Source organism: Sebastes fasciatus, chromosome 15 (assembly GCF_043250625.1).
Source record: "Sebastes fasciatus isolate fSebFas1 chromosome 15, fSebFas1.pri, whole genome shotgun sequence".
Taxonomy (NCBI): domain Eukaryota; kingdom Metazoa; phylum Chordata; class Actinopteri; order Perciformes; family Sebastidae; genus Sebastes; species Sebastes fasciatus.
The window spans coordinates 29,013,154-29,030,418 of record NC_133809.1 but is presented as its reverse complement, the minus strand read 5'-3'; the positions used below and the strand labels follow the sequence as shown (position 1 = coordinate 29,030,418).

Sequence of the window (17,265 nt, the reverse complement as noted above, 5' to 3'; positions counted from 1 at the left end):
CTGTAGCTCAGAACCAAACACCAGCAGATTTCAGGGGCCTGAGGCTCTGATGAGAAGTTGTATCCATCATAATATTTCTTATGTTTCTGCCTTCAATCTGCAGACCAAATGATCAATCCAGAAAGTCACATTTACTTTAACTGTTTGACAGAGTTTCAGATCAGTAAGAGAAATGATCAACAGCAGCTGGCATCATCATCTTTTTTCTGTAGGCAAAGTTAACGAGATAATAACACTTTAGATAATGCAAATTCATTTTAACGCCACTTATTTGCAAGTTTCAAGTTTTAGGCTGTAGCGGGCTCAGTACCAACCATGTCATACTATCTTGTCACGAAGGAGGTTAAATAACGCTCCAAAGTTACGCAAAATTTTGGTGAGGAAAAACTGGCATTGCCATTTTCAAAGGGGTCCCTTGACCTCTGACCTCCAGATATGTGAATGTAAATGGGTTCTATGGGTACCCACGAGTCTCCCCTTTACAGACATGCCCACTTTATGATAATCACATGTAGTTTGGGGGCAAGTCATAGTCAAGTCAGCACACTGACACACTGACAGCTGTTGTTGCCTGTTGGGCTGCAGTTTGCCATGTTATGATTTGAGCATATTGTTTTATGTTAAATGCAGTACCGGTGAGGGTTTCTGGACAATATCTGTCATTGTTTTGTGTTGTTAATTGATTTCCAATATAAATAAATACATTTGCATAAAGCAATCCCATGTTGATAAGAGTTTTAAATACTTGACAAATCTCCCTTTAAGGTACATTTTGAACAGATAGAAAATGTGCGATTAATTTGCGAATAACTATTTTAATCGATTGACAGCCCTAGTTTCAAAATGAATCTGAACATTGAATCCATCAGCCATTATCTTCAGGAAGAGAGTTTAAGATCAGTAACGTGTGACAGCATTAAATAATGCACACATTATTCAAAGACTGTTCTGCCAGCTGATCTAAAATGTTCATGTGTTTAAGGCCGACTCAGAATAGTTCCATGACCGTCAAATTGAAATTCCTTCTGGTTTGTTAATGTTCTTTTTATCTTGGTGGACCACCATTAAATGCAATGAATTTGTGATTCACATGACACATTCTGCTATTTTCTTTTAAGGTGACTCATTTGTAATTGTTCAATATTTCCTCTGACTTCCCACATCATTTATTATACTCCCTGAATTGACCTGTACAGATACCCCTCTGTAGAAATCCAGTAACTCATGGGAGCTCTGTAATAATGCTACTTACTGTGAGGCAGTTGTCTTTAACCCCTTTTGCCAAGTTTAACCCACCACATTAACTGTTCTAAAAGCCACAACAGAAGAGGTGAAGAACATGTCATAGGTTTTCACTGTGTCTGTATTATAAATATGTTTAATTTTTAGGTAACTCACTTTCTCAAGTAAAGTGGATACTAGGGCTACACAATTAAATGAACATAATCGACTGCAATATTGACGTTTACATTGTGTGCTATGCTCATAGAAAACTCTGTTGCATATCAATTCCTAAACTAACAGCCAGCCGCCAGGGAGCGATCCAGATGTCTTGGCTTCACTTTTGGGGCGCTGTCATGCTGCTGCGTGCTCATCCTACGGCAGCAGCCTGTGAAAAACGTTCCTGAATGTTGCGGCTGCAGTCCAGAGTAGAAGAGTAATATACTGAATAGTACATTACTCGTTTTAAACGAAAATGCACTGAATTCAGGTGAAGAAAAACCTTATTTAAGTCTTATTTTGATGCAAAGATTTGTTTATTAGCAGGAATGTAGCGCAACATGAAAGTGAAAGCAGCACTCTGAATATTTAAATGTTTAAGAGCAATGATATAAATATTTTGTCCCTAAAATCTATGAATAATCGTGAGAAATAATCATGATCTCAATGTTGATCAAAAATAATCTTTTGGCCATAATCTTGGTTACTGAGTGTATGTGCGTTGTTATTTCAATACATGCCTATATTTCCAAGTGACTGTTGTATTTAAGAGCTAACTATGTGTGTACATACAGTAAATATTCACTTACAGTATATGCATGTAGTTCTTTCTTACCATAGGAGGTGACTGTATGTTGCTCTCATGTAGAAACTCTTCCAGCGTCACCATCTCACTTCCAGGAGAAGACGTACGGTTCTTGGTCCTAACCCCGCCTACGCGCTGTGGCTGGGCCCTCTGGGGTGCGTGGTCGTACGGGAGGGTGGAACTACGTGACAGACTCTGTTGAGGTTGGCTCAGACCCATGACATCATCACTGGAGAGGCTGGCTGAGCGGGCCTGACGATCTGATGTGTCTAGGACGGTTAGAAATATTGTGTTATTATTATTACTGACTGTAAACTGGGCACCACCTGATTATACCAGGGTTGTTTAGGACAGAATACTGTATAATCAACGGATATCTTCCTTTCATAACGTATTAGTGTTAGAACGCTCAATTGCATCTGTAAACAACGCTAAAGGAGAAACATGAGAGGCCTTTAAAGGAGCGTCTGACCTGATGATATCTTCTAAGTAAAATATGATTGTAGCTATATGTATATGTTGATATGTGGAAGTGTATGAGAGTATGAGGGGGTACACGCCTAGCTTAGTGTACAATTATGATATGTCATATTAATGAATAAATGAACCACGATTGCAAACAAACAACAACCTGCAATATTTGTGAAACGGAGTGGTAACTTCTCTCATGTATTTTTGTACTTATGTATGTATAATTTGTATGTCTGTATGTTTATGCCACCTTGTGAGGATGGAAAATGGATAAAAAGTCGGTCACAAAAAAAGACTTCACATAAATAAAAAAAACGTCAAATCAAAATGCATAATTTGAATGACCAGTTACGTTTGAATATCACCACGCCAATCACGACACATCATCAGGTAGAGACAAATGTGTTTTGCCACTGTTAGCCTGTTAGCTAGCTAACGTTCCCTTGGATGCAGTGAGACTGGATGGATCAGGTTTTGAAGCGATGAAGTGATATGGGAGACAACCTTCTCCAGTAAAAGATCCAAAGCGTGTGGTGAGAAATATGACCCTGATTACATTAAATTTGGATTCCTAATGGCAGGCAGTGATGAGTGAGGTTAGGTAGAATATTTATTTTAGTCGATACAGCTGACAATAGGCATAACACATATTTACAGCACAGTTTATTTTTTTCTCTTTGTCATGTTATATTTTTTGGATATCTTAAGAGTCAGAACTGGGCCTTAAAACTGCAGTAGGCAGAATATTTTTGGCATCATTGAGCAAAACCTCCATAATAACCTTTCAGCATATTGTAATTCAAGTGTTCTGAGAGATAACTAGACTTCTGCGCCTCCTCATGGCTCTGTTTTCAGGCTCTAAAAAATCTAGCCCATGACGGGAGACTTTGGCCAATCACAGGTCATTTCAGAGAAAGAGCGTTACTATTGGCTGTGCTCCGGCTGGTGGGCGGTGCTTAGTATTTCCTCAACTGATCTCAGCATGGCTGCTGGGTCACAAACTTTCTCATTTTATAGCTAGACAGTACACCACAAGATGTTTCTGAAAACATTTGAGGAGAGAAATAGGCATTACAGTAACAGAATATTGATTCATATTTGATCAGCACTGTCTAGTTTGACCGTTTGATTGGAATTGGTGAGTGATTGACAGCTGATCAGAGATGGCAAAGGCTCCAGATCAGCTCTGATTGGTTGTTTTCCTCTGGTCTGTGAAATCTTACAGATGTCATTAGGTGCACCTGAGGACAACGGAGGACACCGGAGACACATGATTTTTTCGAGATTTCCGGTCTCATGCACTACTGTCAGGGTATAGTGACCGTTTTATCAAAATAACTTCTTTCAATCATATTTACTCCATTTCTACCCACTGCTGCTTTAAGTTACAAAAGGTTGAGAACTTCTGCTTTAGAGTTAACTGTTAAAATGTGTGTGTGTGTGTGTGTGTGTGTGTGTGTGTGTGTGTGTACCTCTGCCGTTGACAGGTGAGTTGGAGCTGGAGGTGTTGTGGCTGAAGTCTGCCGACCCTGGGCGACCTCCCGTGTTGCCATGTTGACCAAGCACAGAGTCAGAGGAGTTGTGGCGGGAGTCTTCATCAAACAACAGACCTGAAAGTTTGTTTTACGCACAAATGTCACAAACTCACTCAGTCCTGCTGACTTCTCAATAAGGTCTCATGTATTGATAACGTGGTTTACCTCTGGGCCTGCGGCCGGGACCTGGTCCCAGCCTGGAGCTGGAGCTGTTAGTTAGGCCCAGTGGGGAGGACTGGTGGCTTGGAGTGGAGCTCAGAGCTTTATGGGTCTGACCTGGGGGCAGGAAACACAAACAGGTTAGACTGCCAGGAGCACACCAATGGTTGCGTCCTTAAGTCCATACTAACATGCTATTTTAGTACGCTAAAACAGTATGCGAGATATTTTAGTATGTCCAAAACGTTAGTATGAAACCAATAGTACGTGAATTGCATACTATTTCCGGTGAATGCTGGACACTATGGCGGATAAATATATCCCACAATGCAATGCGGTAGTGACGACAACGTTCATAACGGACGTTGATGGACAACAGATTTCACTTTGCTAGGGGTAACATATATATATTAAATTAATTCAGACTATAGAAATATCTCCTTTTACCTTAAATTTCAGAGCATTTATCGAGTATTTGTAAAAGGAAGCGCTAGAGGACAAAGTACACATCGCTTAATTCTCTCCCCCTTTCCTTCCCAGTGTCTCAATTTAGGTTTTCAAGCAAGAAAAATAAAACCAAACAGCCACTGGCAACATTAAATATGCACATGACCAGATCAAGCAACAGGATGAAATCTGTGGACTAAATGAAAAGTGAAAAGATTCCAGCTGCTGATTTCACACTTACAAAGTAAACACACTATAGGCTACCAACCTTGTTGGTTGACAATAACTAAACCATCTCAACAAGGATGTGAAAATGATAACACCATAAACCGTCATTAACCATTCATATATTTATTACCTTGTCCGTGTCCGTCCTCTCCATTGACACTCTCGCTGCTGCCTCCTGGAGTACTGCTACGATAAACACCCCGGCCCCTGTCCGGCAAACCTGCAGACCAATCACAAGACTGTAAGGAACTATTCTGGACCCGTATCCCATAGTATGACCGTAAGACGTGTGCTGTGCATGACATGACGTAGCAAGGAAGCCAAGCAAGACATCAGCAATCCATTCAGACACACTGGAAGCTTTCAAACCACTGTGATATCAGTTATTAGTCAGTGAATGTGTTATGACTGGATACATCTTATCACTGACACCTCTGTGCGTCAGTAAGTCATCTAAATACCAGGCCAATGACGGTGTAAATATGAGCTTTGCTGATGCAAAGTCCTGCCATGTGTCATCATCAAAATAGAGTTTTTAAATCCAAGGTGTTTGGCTCAGATGTTTTTCTGGATAATCATCTGAGCCAAATCCCTGTAAATCTTTTTTTCCATTAAAAAGTTCAAATTGAAAGCTGGACTTTTAAATGTTGATTGCCAAAAACAGCTAATGACAGGTACCTGTTTAAAGACCTTCATTATCCAGACATCCTGTATCTATTCACTAAGACGCTACTGGAGGTAGTGATGACAATCAACCAGTTAGTTATTGTCAATGAGCTACTCTTCCCCATTTAAAGTGAGACTATGTCACTTTTGCTGAACAGCCTCACCGTGGCCACAAGTGGAAATTACAGCATTGATAACACGGTGAAGTTCCCGTTAACACTTTCTATGACGCCCATGTCTATAATGCATTATACACACACTTATAATGCGTTACAATCTGCTAATAGCAGCACTGTCTAATTAGAAGTTATAAGCACTCATACATATTCATAATGCTTTGTAACAATAATCATAACACGTTATAAAGCATTTTATAATGACTGATAAGGTCCAGTATCATAATACTTCATAATTGCTGGTCACTCACTGACACTTTTTTTCTGCAGGGATCATAGTATATTATAATTCCCATAGTTGTAATACATTATAATCTTTTTATAATTCATTAGAATCACTGTTATAATGCATTATAATCTTATTATATACTATAATTACTTTGAGTAGTCATTGTTTGCATTAAGTAAATAAAAAAATGCAAGAACAACACACAAAACGTTGTAAAAGAAAATATTTTTTACTTTTAATTAAAGCAAACAATGACCACTGAGAGTAACTTATGATCAGATTATAATGCATTATAACAGTGATTATGCTTGATAAAAAGATTATATGGGAATTATGATCCTTGAAAAATAAATGTCAGTGAGTGACCAGCAATTATGAAGTATTATGATTCTGGACCTTATCAGTCATTATAAAGTGCTTTATAATGTGTCATGATTATTGTTACAAAGCATTATGAATATTTATGAGTGATTCTAACTGTAAGTATACAGTGCTATAAGAAGATTATAACACATTATAAGTATGCTTATAATGCATTATAGAAATGGGCGTCATAGAAAGGGTTACTTGATTCCTTCCTTTCACCACAACGTCATGAGGCAACCAAACATGTCTCCATGTGTTTACTACTTGTTTTACGTTAGTAATACAGTTATTAAAATGTTTATCAGAGACATGCTATAAGGGAGAGTAACAATAGTCAGTGATACTGCTATAGCTAAGCTAATACTAGCTAATATTAGCCACCATGAGCTACTGGTCAAACCAGACCAAAGTAAAGCTGAATTTAGCATGTGTGTGTTTTATTTCTTATGAATTCAACATTTCACTTGTAGGAGGAAGACGGTATAATTTTAGTTATTTTAAGAGTGACATAATCTCGTTTTAAGCTGATATGGTGTCTTAATTTTTTATATAGCTAGCGCAGCTTTAAAGATGCTAATATTAGCATAAAACATTGGTGTTTAATGGTGCCTTCAAATGAAACTCGTGAGCTTTTGTTTACAACATGGGAAGTCGTGTACACGATATGCTTGGCGTTCAAGTGGTTAAATCGTGAGAACACCGCTGCAAACGGCGATATTAACGTTACTGTCGCCGTCTAGGAGCCACAGAGGCTAACAATTTAGCAAGCTAGCAAGTGGGTAACGTAATGCAGGAAATGCAGAGAGATAATGACAGAGGAAAACGATGAGGTCGTTGGGAATATCAACATTTTCCTCAGACATATTATAAAATTACGAAGAATTACAACATACAACTAAAATTACAATATATTCACTATTTATCTAACGAAAAAAATTAACTTCCATGGCCTCCGCCATTTCTGACAACGTCGACAAACACGTCACAACTCGTGAACTCACGAGTTTTCAGAAACTTTCCACTTAGTGAATACCACAAGAGGGGGGGGCGTTCATACGGACTCTTCTTGTGAACGTGGTAAACACGACCCCATTCGAAGGCACCAAAAAACCCATATTGCTTTTGGCGGTTAAAAAGCTCATTTCGGACAGAGGATGGATAGCCGAAAGGGTTAAAGCGAGTAGACAGACAGAAAGAGCTGAAAGAGAGGTGCTGCTAGGTGACCAGTTTGCAGTAGTGCGGTTGCTGTGGTGACCCGTCACTGTTGAGTGATGTAAGAGAAAACTCTGTCTGCAGCCAAGCTGAGATAATACAGAAATCAATCTTCACCAAGACACCACGTTAACAACATGAAGTGAGGTGACAGCACACAAACATACACACACACATTATTTATACAGATCAACAAACAACTATTCAAGGACAAGCGTGCCTGGCGTGCTTAGAAACAGGTGCCACACACATACACATAAACCATGTCTACATGTGTGTACTTACTACTTACTAGTAACACTGGCTGGCTCACACCCGCAACATGCACCTGTGTGTGTTTGGTATATGTGCTTGAGGAGGGTGTACTGTCATTTGTGACAGCATTAGTGTTTATGGGGTGAGTGCATGTATGATAAGTGCATTTTTGTGTGAAGTTCTGAGAGTCACAATGATGAGTGTTGTGGCAGTGAAGATGAAGATGATGGTGATGATGTGTGTATGGTTAAAACGGATGATGATGATGAGAAGGAGGATTTTAGAATACTCCGTTGGCTGCGATTGGCTGGCTAGTGATGACGTCAGCTGTGATGTCAGTGGAAGACCAGAATCGCAGTCTTCTAGTGAGAGAGAGGCGGGGACGGGAGGAGGGGGATTCGGAGGAAGAGGAGGAGGAGGAGGAGGGGAGGAGTTTCTCTTGACTTTTACTGCGGAGAAAACTGAAGCGTTTTGGGGTGGGTGGAGCTGAGATGGAGAGAATGGAGAGAGATAGGAGGGAGAGATGGAGAAATGTAAAGAAAAACCATGAAATCATGACAGTGAGTAAACTAAAGAGATGATTAAGAACTTATTAATGACAGAATGTAAAATAATAGATATCATGCAAGAAAAATCCATGAGAACAAAACAAGAAAACAGTTGTCAAGTAAAATCATGCATTAGACTCAAGAAGACTGACCTCAGCTCACTCTGACTTTAAACAAGTAGGACTACTGGTGCACAGCTCCGTGCACTGGCAAGAGATATAGCAGAACAATTGGCAAGAGGTATTGTTTATGATTCAACTTATCTCCTTAAATAAACTCAATATGACAGCTTCCACTGCCAGTGGAATCCAATCTAAAAGCCACTGAGAGTGAACTGAGCTCAGCCATGAGTAGAATTTCATTTAAGAATAGAGCACTAAAAAAGAAAACCAGTGGAAATAGAAACATAAACAAAGTTTGGACCATGCATCAGAACCCATTTCTATTATTAGGATAGGATGATGAAAAATATGCATCAGGCAGCTACAGTGGAAAGTGGCTCCGTACCTTTTATGTCTAATGTGACCCCTCGTCACAAGTTGGATTAAAGATGTTGTGATATACTGGTTTTATTATATACTGTTGTGAAGCATAGTGATAGTAACGGCAAAGAGTATAGAAGCAAAGAGGCGAAACTCTGGAGCTTTTTTGACAACAGTCGCTAGATGGCGCTGTGGTAGCCCTGCCGCCATTTTGGACTGTAAACTCCAATGAGTGCGTGGCCATGGATGTATAAAGAGACGTCTGTAAATCAGAGGATCGCTTTTTTTAGTTTAATCAGCTTCCCAGTAGGAACACTTAAATATCCCTCATTTAAGTCATGATGTCTTAAAAGTAGTAAAATGAACTAACAGCTGAATCCAGAGTTATTTTCCTCGGCATAATGAATCATCTCCTGACCAGCAAAGGACGGCGAGACTAAGAGTGCAGTGCATTCTATTCTAGTCTAGTGAGGAGTTGTGCAAATGTTCTATACATCAGACCGGCACATACAGGTACTTCACAAAAAGTCATGGCCTATGCTCTTTGTCTTCGTTTTAAATTGTTATATTTGTTTTATGTCTGCAACCGTGTAACTGTGCTGCTGCCGATCTTGGCCAGGACACTCTTGGAAAAGAGATTTTTAACCTCAATGAGTTTTTACTCCTTACATACAGTTCAAATAAAAAAAATAAAAAAAACTTCTTCTATCAATCTTTTACCGTCTACGAGGGACGCAGGATTGTTTTCCCTCAAAGAGGGGGCGTGGTCATGAGAGCCTACTCTGGATGACGTATTGCCGGTCTGATGTGTGATCCATAGTTTGATCAAATCCAAGGCAAACATGGTATGAAGTTATTCTACTGTACTTCAGCTCTAAAAGTAGTATTTTAAAAACTTTTGTATGATAAATATTGAGATAATACGATTTAACTGTAATATTTGTGTCTGCTATAATCATAGCATGAAAAGTTGATACCGGTACAGCCCTACTTTAGATGTTTATATTAATAAAATTTGTAATTTCCCCTTTTTAGAATGTTTCATTTGAAAAGACATATTTCAATCTGATAATATTTCAGCTTGGTAATAACAGTACCTCAAATGGCTAAAAGTCTTAACAGTCGTAACTAACATTTATTAGCACTTCACTCTAGAGTCACAAAGGTCTTGACCATTGCACCTTTTTCTTGTTGCCACTTATCTAGGTATCCATCTAGCTTACCGAGTCACATAAACCATTAGAAATTAAATTGACTGAACTTGATTTGAACTTGTAAATGTGAATGATATTTGAAAGATGTGTAAATTACAAAGTATCAGGAAACACCTGAAAGTGTAAAATATAATTATAGATTGCACACATTCCAAGAAATACTAAAGTTTGGAGAGAATCCAGTAGAAACCTTCTTAAGAACATTCAATAATACCTCTGTATGCTATTAGTATTTGTACTGTAGGAGCAGAGCCTTGTTAATATGGAAACACAGTAGAGAGCAGATACAGTGGATGTTAATAGATGTGAGAAACAGAAGTGTCAGTAATGTGGTGGTCAACAGCGCCCTCTATAGGAGCAGACAGGGAGATGCACCTGATCAGAAGTCAGTGTGTTCCATCAGCTTCGTGGATTTGTAACCAAAATATTAGCAAAGAATGTACTTGATATATGCTGTATGTACTTTATTCATAGAGTTTCCCTCTCTGTCATGATCCATAAAGATGACACCATAGACATTCATTTAAACAAACTTGTGAATGTGTCTTTGGCAGTGTGAAATTCTCAGAAAAAGGACCCATCACCAGACATCTCCTGGTAATGAACGCTGTATGAGGAGGGGGTTTTGTTATTTTAGGATGTGCGTGTCAGCGATAGTGTGTTTACCTCGGCTGATGGGCGTGAGCGCTGGACTCTTGGGTCCCAGGCTGGGACTGGTGGTGTGGTTGTTATGGTTACTGTGGGCATGGCCGCCGTCCTGCATGTCACTCAAAGTGCGCTTGGGAAGTGGGGGTGGAGTTTCAGGGGGGAGGAGGGGAGGTGGGGAAGGCAGCGGGATGTCCGGGGCGCTCTTTGCTCGTTCCCTCTCTTTGCCTCCTTCCTTCTCTTTGCCTCCTTCCTTGTCTCGGTCGGCCCCCCTCTCCCTGCTGCTCTCCTTTCGGGGTTTAATCAGTTTGGCTAAAGCTTTGGCTCCAGACCACTGACTCCTCCTGACAAGACACAACAACATTAGCCAGCGATACGGGGCTGATACTGCACAATACAAACAGCTGCACCATATTTTCCTGTCAAAAGAAAATGAAATGTGTTGATCAAAGCATTACTTTTTAGGTGAGGGGTCGTAGAACTTGTACTGGTCCATGATCTTCTCCTCTAGTTTCTCCTTCTGACGACGAAGAGCGTTCAGCTTATCACTACATGAAGAACGACACAGAAGGAAAGACACACATTGTGGTTTGTTATTCTTATTCATTGTCATGGTATACTTCAGTATATCATATTTTTGGAGGCACCCAGTGGACATAACACTGCATTCATTTTTGAATTTATTCGCTATATCTTTCCTATTGGTTAAGATCGTTCATACGGCATGAAACCAGGAAGTATATTCTACTTGTGACGAAAACTTTTTCTTTTTACTTTTAGTACGTCCTGCAGCCACCCTTACAAAGTACGTACTGTTGCATGCAGTATGCATACAATTGGGACATACTACTTTGTCATTGCGCCTTGAACTTTGACCCTTGTTGGAGCCAAATACTTGCTTTACAAATTTGTTAATAATAGTAATATTTTATTTTAGTTTGATAACGTTAATATATGAATTGTGGCTATGGTAATTGTGTTTTTCAGTTATTATTTGAGTGATTATTAGCTAATTAATGCAGGCTGGTTGGAGTGAGAGGACGTTGCGTGTTAACAGTTTAAACATATGAGTACACGTGTTATTGTTTATAAAGCAGTCCTGGATAATAACATGTTAGTGGTGGTGTCTGCTCTATAGTTACATGTACAGTCTGTGTTACTGGTGGTGTATTTACTACATAAGGACAGGTGTTTTATGAAGTAAATGTTCCAGGTGTTGTGTGCAGTTACATGTATAGTTTCTGTTCCTGGTGATACAGCTCTTTGCTCTCCATGCTCCTCTCTAGTAGGGTGTGATTCTGCTGACTCAGCAGGTTGATCTGACTCAGGAGGTGGTGGTTCTCCTCTTCCAGGTTCCCTTTCAGTCGACTCAACAGCTACACACACACACACACACACACACACACACACACACACACACACACACACACAGAGACACATGCGCACACACACAAGAGTAAGGATGGGAAAGTAACAGAGGGATTGGTCTCCAAAGTAAAAGCTGAAGAGTTTTACAGTCACACACTGCTGTGCAACAAGAAACATTTGTCATTGATTTCTCCCCACTGCGTCGTGGTAAAATAAAAAAGAGTTTACCTCGCAGTGGTTGTCTAGTTTGGTCATGGTCAGGTCCAGGCCCTGGTGTTGCTCCATTAGTGAATCGTATTGTGCCATCCATTTACTCTCTTCCTGCTTGGCAGAGCTTAAAGATCTCTTGAGTTCACTCGTGCGCTGCTGCAGCCCCTCACACTGCTCTGACTGCTGTGATTGGCTCTCTGTTAATCTAAAGGGGGAGACAGAAGAGAAAGAAAACCAATCTGAGGAAAGTCAAGTGATCGACTGTGCTCCCAGGTTCTACCCCTGATCTTAAAGGGATAGTTTGGGTGTTTTGAAGTGGGATTGTATGAGGTTCTCATCAATAGTAGGTGTATTACCTACAGCAGATGACGGTCGGCACGCCCCCCAGTTTGGAGAAACAGACAGGAGTACCAGCAAGGGAGCAAAGCAATACAGACGGGGGCAGCAGCAAAAGGGGTTTTAGACACCTAAAGTATTAGTTTACGTGTACGCTATATTTTCACTGTTTTACCTTGCTGTCAGACAGCCGTTTGCGACGGGGAACTGAAGCTGTTGTATCAGTCTTACTCTCTTCGAAGCCACCAGACTCCTTAAAAACAACAGTAATTTTACCTTTCAGAACACGGGGGTTGCTGGTCTACCACTGACTTGATCGGTTACTTTATTTGTGTCATTGTGTGACTTTGGTGAATCCGACGTGTCAAAGTCACACAATAGCACAAACAAACTAACCGATGGAGGCAGCAGTAGACCAGCAACCCCTGTGTTCTGTAAAGGGGGTAAAGTTACTGTTTTTGAAAAATGGAGTCTGGTGGCTTTGGCGAGAGCGTAGATAACAGCTTCAGTTCCCATTCGGAAACATACACTGTATAGTTGTGTGACAGCAAGGTAGAGCGGTGAAAATATTCTAAATATAGCGTACACTTAAACTGATATTGATTCTTTTAGGTGTCTAAAATCTGTTTTGCTGCTGCCCCCGTCCACAGCAGTACATTGCTTTGCTCCCGTGCTGGTACTCCTGTCTGTTTCTCCAAACTGGGGGCGTGCCGACCGTCATCTACTGTAGGTAGTAAACTGACTATGGATAAGTACCCCATACAACCCCACTTCAAAACACCCGAACTATCCCTTTAACCCCACTATAGCTACACTGTACCTGAGCCTATCCATTTTACCTTAAGAAAACAACTTCTAAGCTGATTCGGAAACCTGATACTGAACTAATATCATTTTGCCGGACCTGTTCTAACAAGCAGTAACGTCGGATCAGACTATATGATATTTGACTGTCCAACATGCAGTCTGGCATGTCTCTCTGGCACGTCATTTTACTGTTTTTCACAGCAAAACTATCTACGACAAACCAAATCTTTTTGTGACGGTGTGACGGTGTGTTAAATACAGTACCTGTCCACTTCTGTTTTGAGCTGTAGATTCTCTTGCTGTAGTAGCCGATTCTTCTGGATCTCCTGGTTTAGTTCCTCCTTCTCTTTCCGACCATGCCCCTCCTGCTCCTCCCATTTCTCCTTCTGCTGCAGCAGAATACAATACCTGCAGACAGACAGACGGACAGACAGACAGAGGTTATTTCTACTTGATATTGTCAGTAATTACAACTTGAGCATGGTCATGTTTGGTTTGCTCTGTTTGGGCAGCTGTGGCTTCTAGTCCACATGTCGAAGTGTCCTTGAGCAGGATACTTTACCCCAAATTACTCCCGAAGGCTGTACCATCGGTGTGTGAATGAGTATTTAGATTAGATCCTGAAGGGCAGGTTGGCACCTTGCATGGCAGCCTCTGCCATCATGAATGTGTGTGTGAATGCTGACATGTAGTGTAAAGCGCTTTGAGTGGTCAGAAGAACAGAAAGGAGCTAAATAAATGCAAGTCCATTTACCATTTACATAACCATTTGAAGCCCATTTAGCTCAGTACGGCTCCTACTTTCTTCACCCGTGATGCCCACAGACAGTTTTCCCAAATACATATACAGAAAAAAAAGTATGAAACGACAAGCAGGGATGATAAACACTGATGTAACACACGAGTCACGTCAGCAGTGTGAGGATGTTGGTTAAATATGAGTTATTGACGATGTTCCATCATAGACCGAGTCAGCTGAGGAGATCACTAAACTGAAGTTTCCATTTCTTTGGCTTGTTAAACATTGTGTCCTGTTTCCAATGTGAGACCGAGGGGAGTAAACAAGTTCAGAGTCAACTCACGTTAACACATTGTGAGGTCAAGCAGGTGTAACAATAAATAATACAACTCTACAATCAAATCCACCTTGTTCTCCATCATTAACAGTAGTACTTTTGTGAACCATTTCTGAAACCCTTACCTAAAGTAATGGGGAAGGTTCATTCTCTGCATAAGCTCTGACTTCTGTACTAGTTCCATACTGTTATATGATATTTACTAGAAGGGACTGCAACTAACAATTATTTTCTCAATGAATCGATTAGTTGTGGATCTATAAAATGTCAGAAAATGGTAAAAAATGTGAATCAATGTTTCCAAAAGCCCAAGATGACGTCCTCAAACGTCTTGTTTTGTCCACAACTCAAAGATATTCAGTTTACTGTCACAGAGGAGTAAATAAACCAGAAAATATTCACATTTAAGAAGCTGGAATCAGAGAATTTTTACTTTTTTTTTTCTTTAAAGAAATTGCTCAAAACGATGAATCAATTATCAAAATAGTTGCTTTTTAATTTTAAAAACGAATCGATTAATCAGTGCAGCTCTAATATTGAGATATATCAAGGCCAATCCGGGTACATTTTAATTGATCGCTATCGGCTAAAATGAAGCCGAACAAAATCCTTTCTTCACTGTCCTCTACGGTGGGTCTCAACAACTCCAACAGAGTGAGACGTCTTCTCTCAGTCAAATTTAAACTTTCCTTAATAACATACCAATAACTTAAGCTTATAAACTTAACATTTTTGAACCAGGGCATTCGGTATATGGATCATGTAGCTCGTGAAAAATAAGGTGTTTCATAGATACTCAATGTTAAAGGACTCATGACAGACTCAGGGCCAATAAAAACTTGATCGGTACATCCCTGGAAGAGTATTACAGAGATGAAGAGAAGAAAAAAATACCCTGGAAACAAAATGGAACAAATGACTACAGCTAATTGTATGATCTGCGGTTATATAGTTGTAATGTGTTGTGTTGATGTCCCCGTCACGGATCAATAATACTGTGACCTTCAACCATTGGTGGTGAGAAACACAATGTGTGTGCATGCGGTCAATAATCAACAAACTAAGCTTGACAGACAACTGAGAACACTGAACACACGTGTATGTTTCATGTGACTCCATCTGTTTACATACTGTATACAGAGGTCAAGGGAGGTTCTGTTATGCAGTATAAAAGATGCAATACATTTTGTTAATTTGTCTCATTCTTTAATTAAAAAAAAAAAACTATATTAGAACTAGTAATTAGAACTACAGTATAGCTATGATATATTTTACAAGCTCTAATCCTGCGTCCTGTGTTCATTGTTCACTCATCTCCTGTTACATGCTAAATATATTTAAAAAAATATATATTTCTTTGTATTTTTCTCTGAAAATCCGTCTCCTGTAAAATGTTAAACTATTTTTTGATGACTCAACTTGAACTCGAGGCGGTTTCATAAATGTATCCAATCAAATATGATTTGGGGTGACTAGCTGACCTGCCCACCATATGAAAACTACTTGACCGTTATATCATAGTAGGAGCTGTGTGTTTACATTTCTAAAGAATGTGGTTGAGGTCTAATTTATTCATTAAACCTTTAACCTCCTCACCTGATCTAACAACGCAGGTGAGGGAGGTACAGATAGGCGGTAACCTCTGGTTCTGAGAAGTGAAGCCAATGCTGAAGAATAAACATTCTCTCTAACAGCCAGCAGGGGGCGACTCCTCTGGTTGCTAAAAGAAGTCTGATTGTATAGAAGTCTATGAGAAAATGAGCCTACTTCTCTCTTGATTTATTACCTCAGTAAACATTGTTAACATGAGTTTATGGTCTCAATCACTAGTTTAAAGTCTTCATCAATACAGCATGATGTTCATTTAGTAAATGATGATCCCATTTAGAGTCAAATAGACAAAGATAAAGCAGGGGATGCTTTAGGGCGGGGCTACCTTGTGATTGACAGGTCGCTACCACGGTGTTGTCTGTGTTTTCGTCTTACAACTTTAACCCTTTCACAGTGTGTTTCACTTCATCAAAGTTAATTGTAACATTATAGTCGCCTAAAAAATGTCTTATTCAGCATTCGGTTGTACTTAGCTCCACCCTCTCGTGCCACACAAAAATCAAACATGGCGACGGCAAAAAACCAAGATGCCGAACTTGAGGCTTCAAACAGGTCCCTCTCCTAACTAAACCCCGCCCACATATTCAGCATCACTACAGAAGCTAAAGATGCTCTAATGCCATTTTACTTTAACGGAGGACTAATGTCATTTTGAGCTTCTTCCATTAAAAGCTGATGAAATGATCTATTACCTACTAAATGTTCCTGTTTATCTCACAGTGTTCTTTTAGAGGTGCTCTGCAAACTACGGATTACCAACGACCTTCTATCTCTCTACTGTTATTAAGGTTTACACAAGTCATTCACTTACTTGCTGTGCAGCGTCCTGTGTTCACCCTCTAGCGTCCTCTGTTTGCCTTTCACTGCGGCGTGCTGAGCGATCAGCTGCTCGTACTCGTGTGCCTGCCTCTCGTGCACGCTCAGCAGGCGCTCGTGGTCGCTGAGCACGCTTTCTCTGGCCCGCCACGCCTCCTCGCGCTGTCTCTGCCACGACTCTACCTCCGACTCCAAGGCGGTGACTTGGCCCTGCAGCACAGCGTTCTGGGCCATGAGAGATGCACTCTGGGAAGAGATCGTGGAGTTCTCCACCTAAGAGACACAGCAAAAATCCATTAGAGTAAAACTATTATTTGCAAAAACATGGTACAAAAGATGTTACTAGCACTAAATAGCCCAGTTTTACACAAAAACTATGAGA

The 17,265-nt window shown here is 40.2% G+C and overlaps 1 protein-coding gene across 2 annotated transcripts in view; it reads right to left on the bottom strand.

The window, feature by feature from the left end:
- The window catches only part of ccdc88c (coiled-coil domain containing 88C), a 61,446-nt gene that overhangs the window by 6,273 nt on the left and 37,908 nt on the right, over positions 1–17,265 (bottom strand). Inside the window, exons 21-30 of one of the 2 annotated variants that reach the window (XM_074609758.1) lie at positions 16,879–17,156; positions 13,645–13,788; positions 12,256–12,442; positions 11,890–12,035; positions 11,118–11,207; positions 10,681–11,003; positions 4,997–5,086; positions 4,198–4,308; positions 3,970–4,107; positions 2,057–2,295 (exon numbers count right to left, since the gene is read on the bottom strand). In XM_074609758.1, the coding sequence (XP_074465859.1) occupies positions 2,057–2,295; positions 3,970–4,107; positions 4,198–4,308; positions 4,997–5,086; positions 10,681–11,003; positions 11,118–11,207; positions 11,890–12,035; positions 12,256–12,442; positions 13,645–13,788; positions 16,879–17,156 (1,746 nt within the window). Of the gene's footprint in view, positions 1–2,056; positions 2,296–3,969; positions 4,108–4,197; positions 4,309–4,996; positions 5,087–7,807; positions 8,257–10,680; positions 11,004–11,117; positions 11,208–11,889; positions 12,036–12,255; positions 12,443–13,644; positions 13,789–16,878; positions 17,157–17,265 lie in introns of those variants that run through there. The other variant, XR_012590163.1, reaches the window with a different exon arrangement.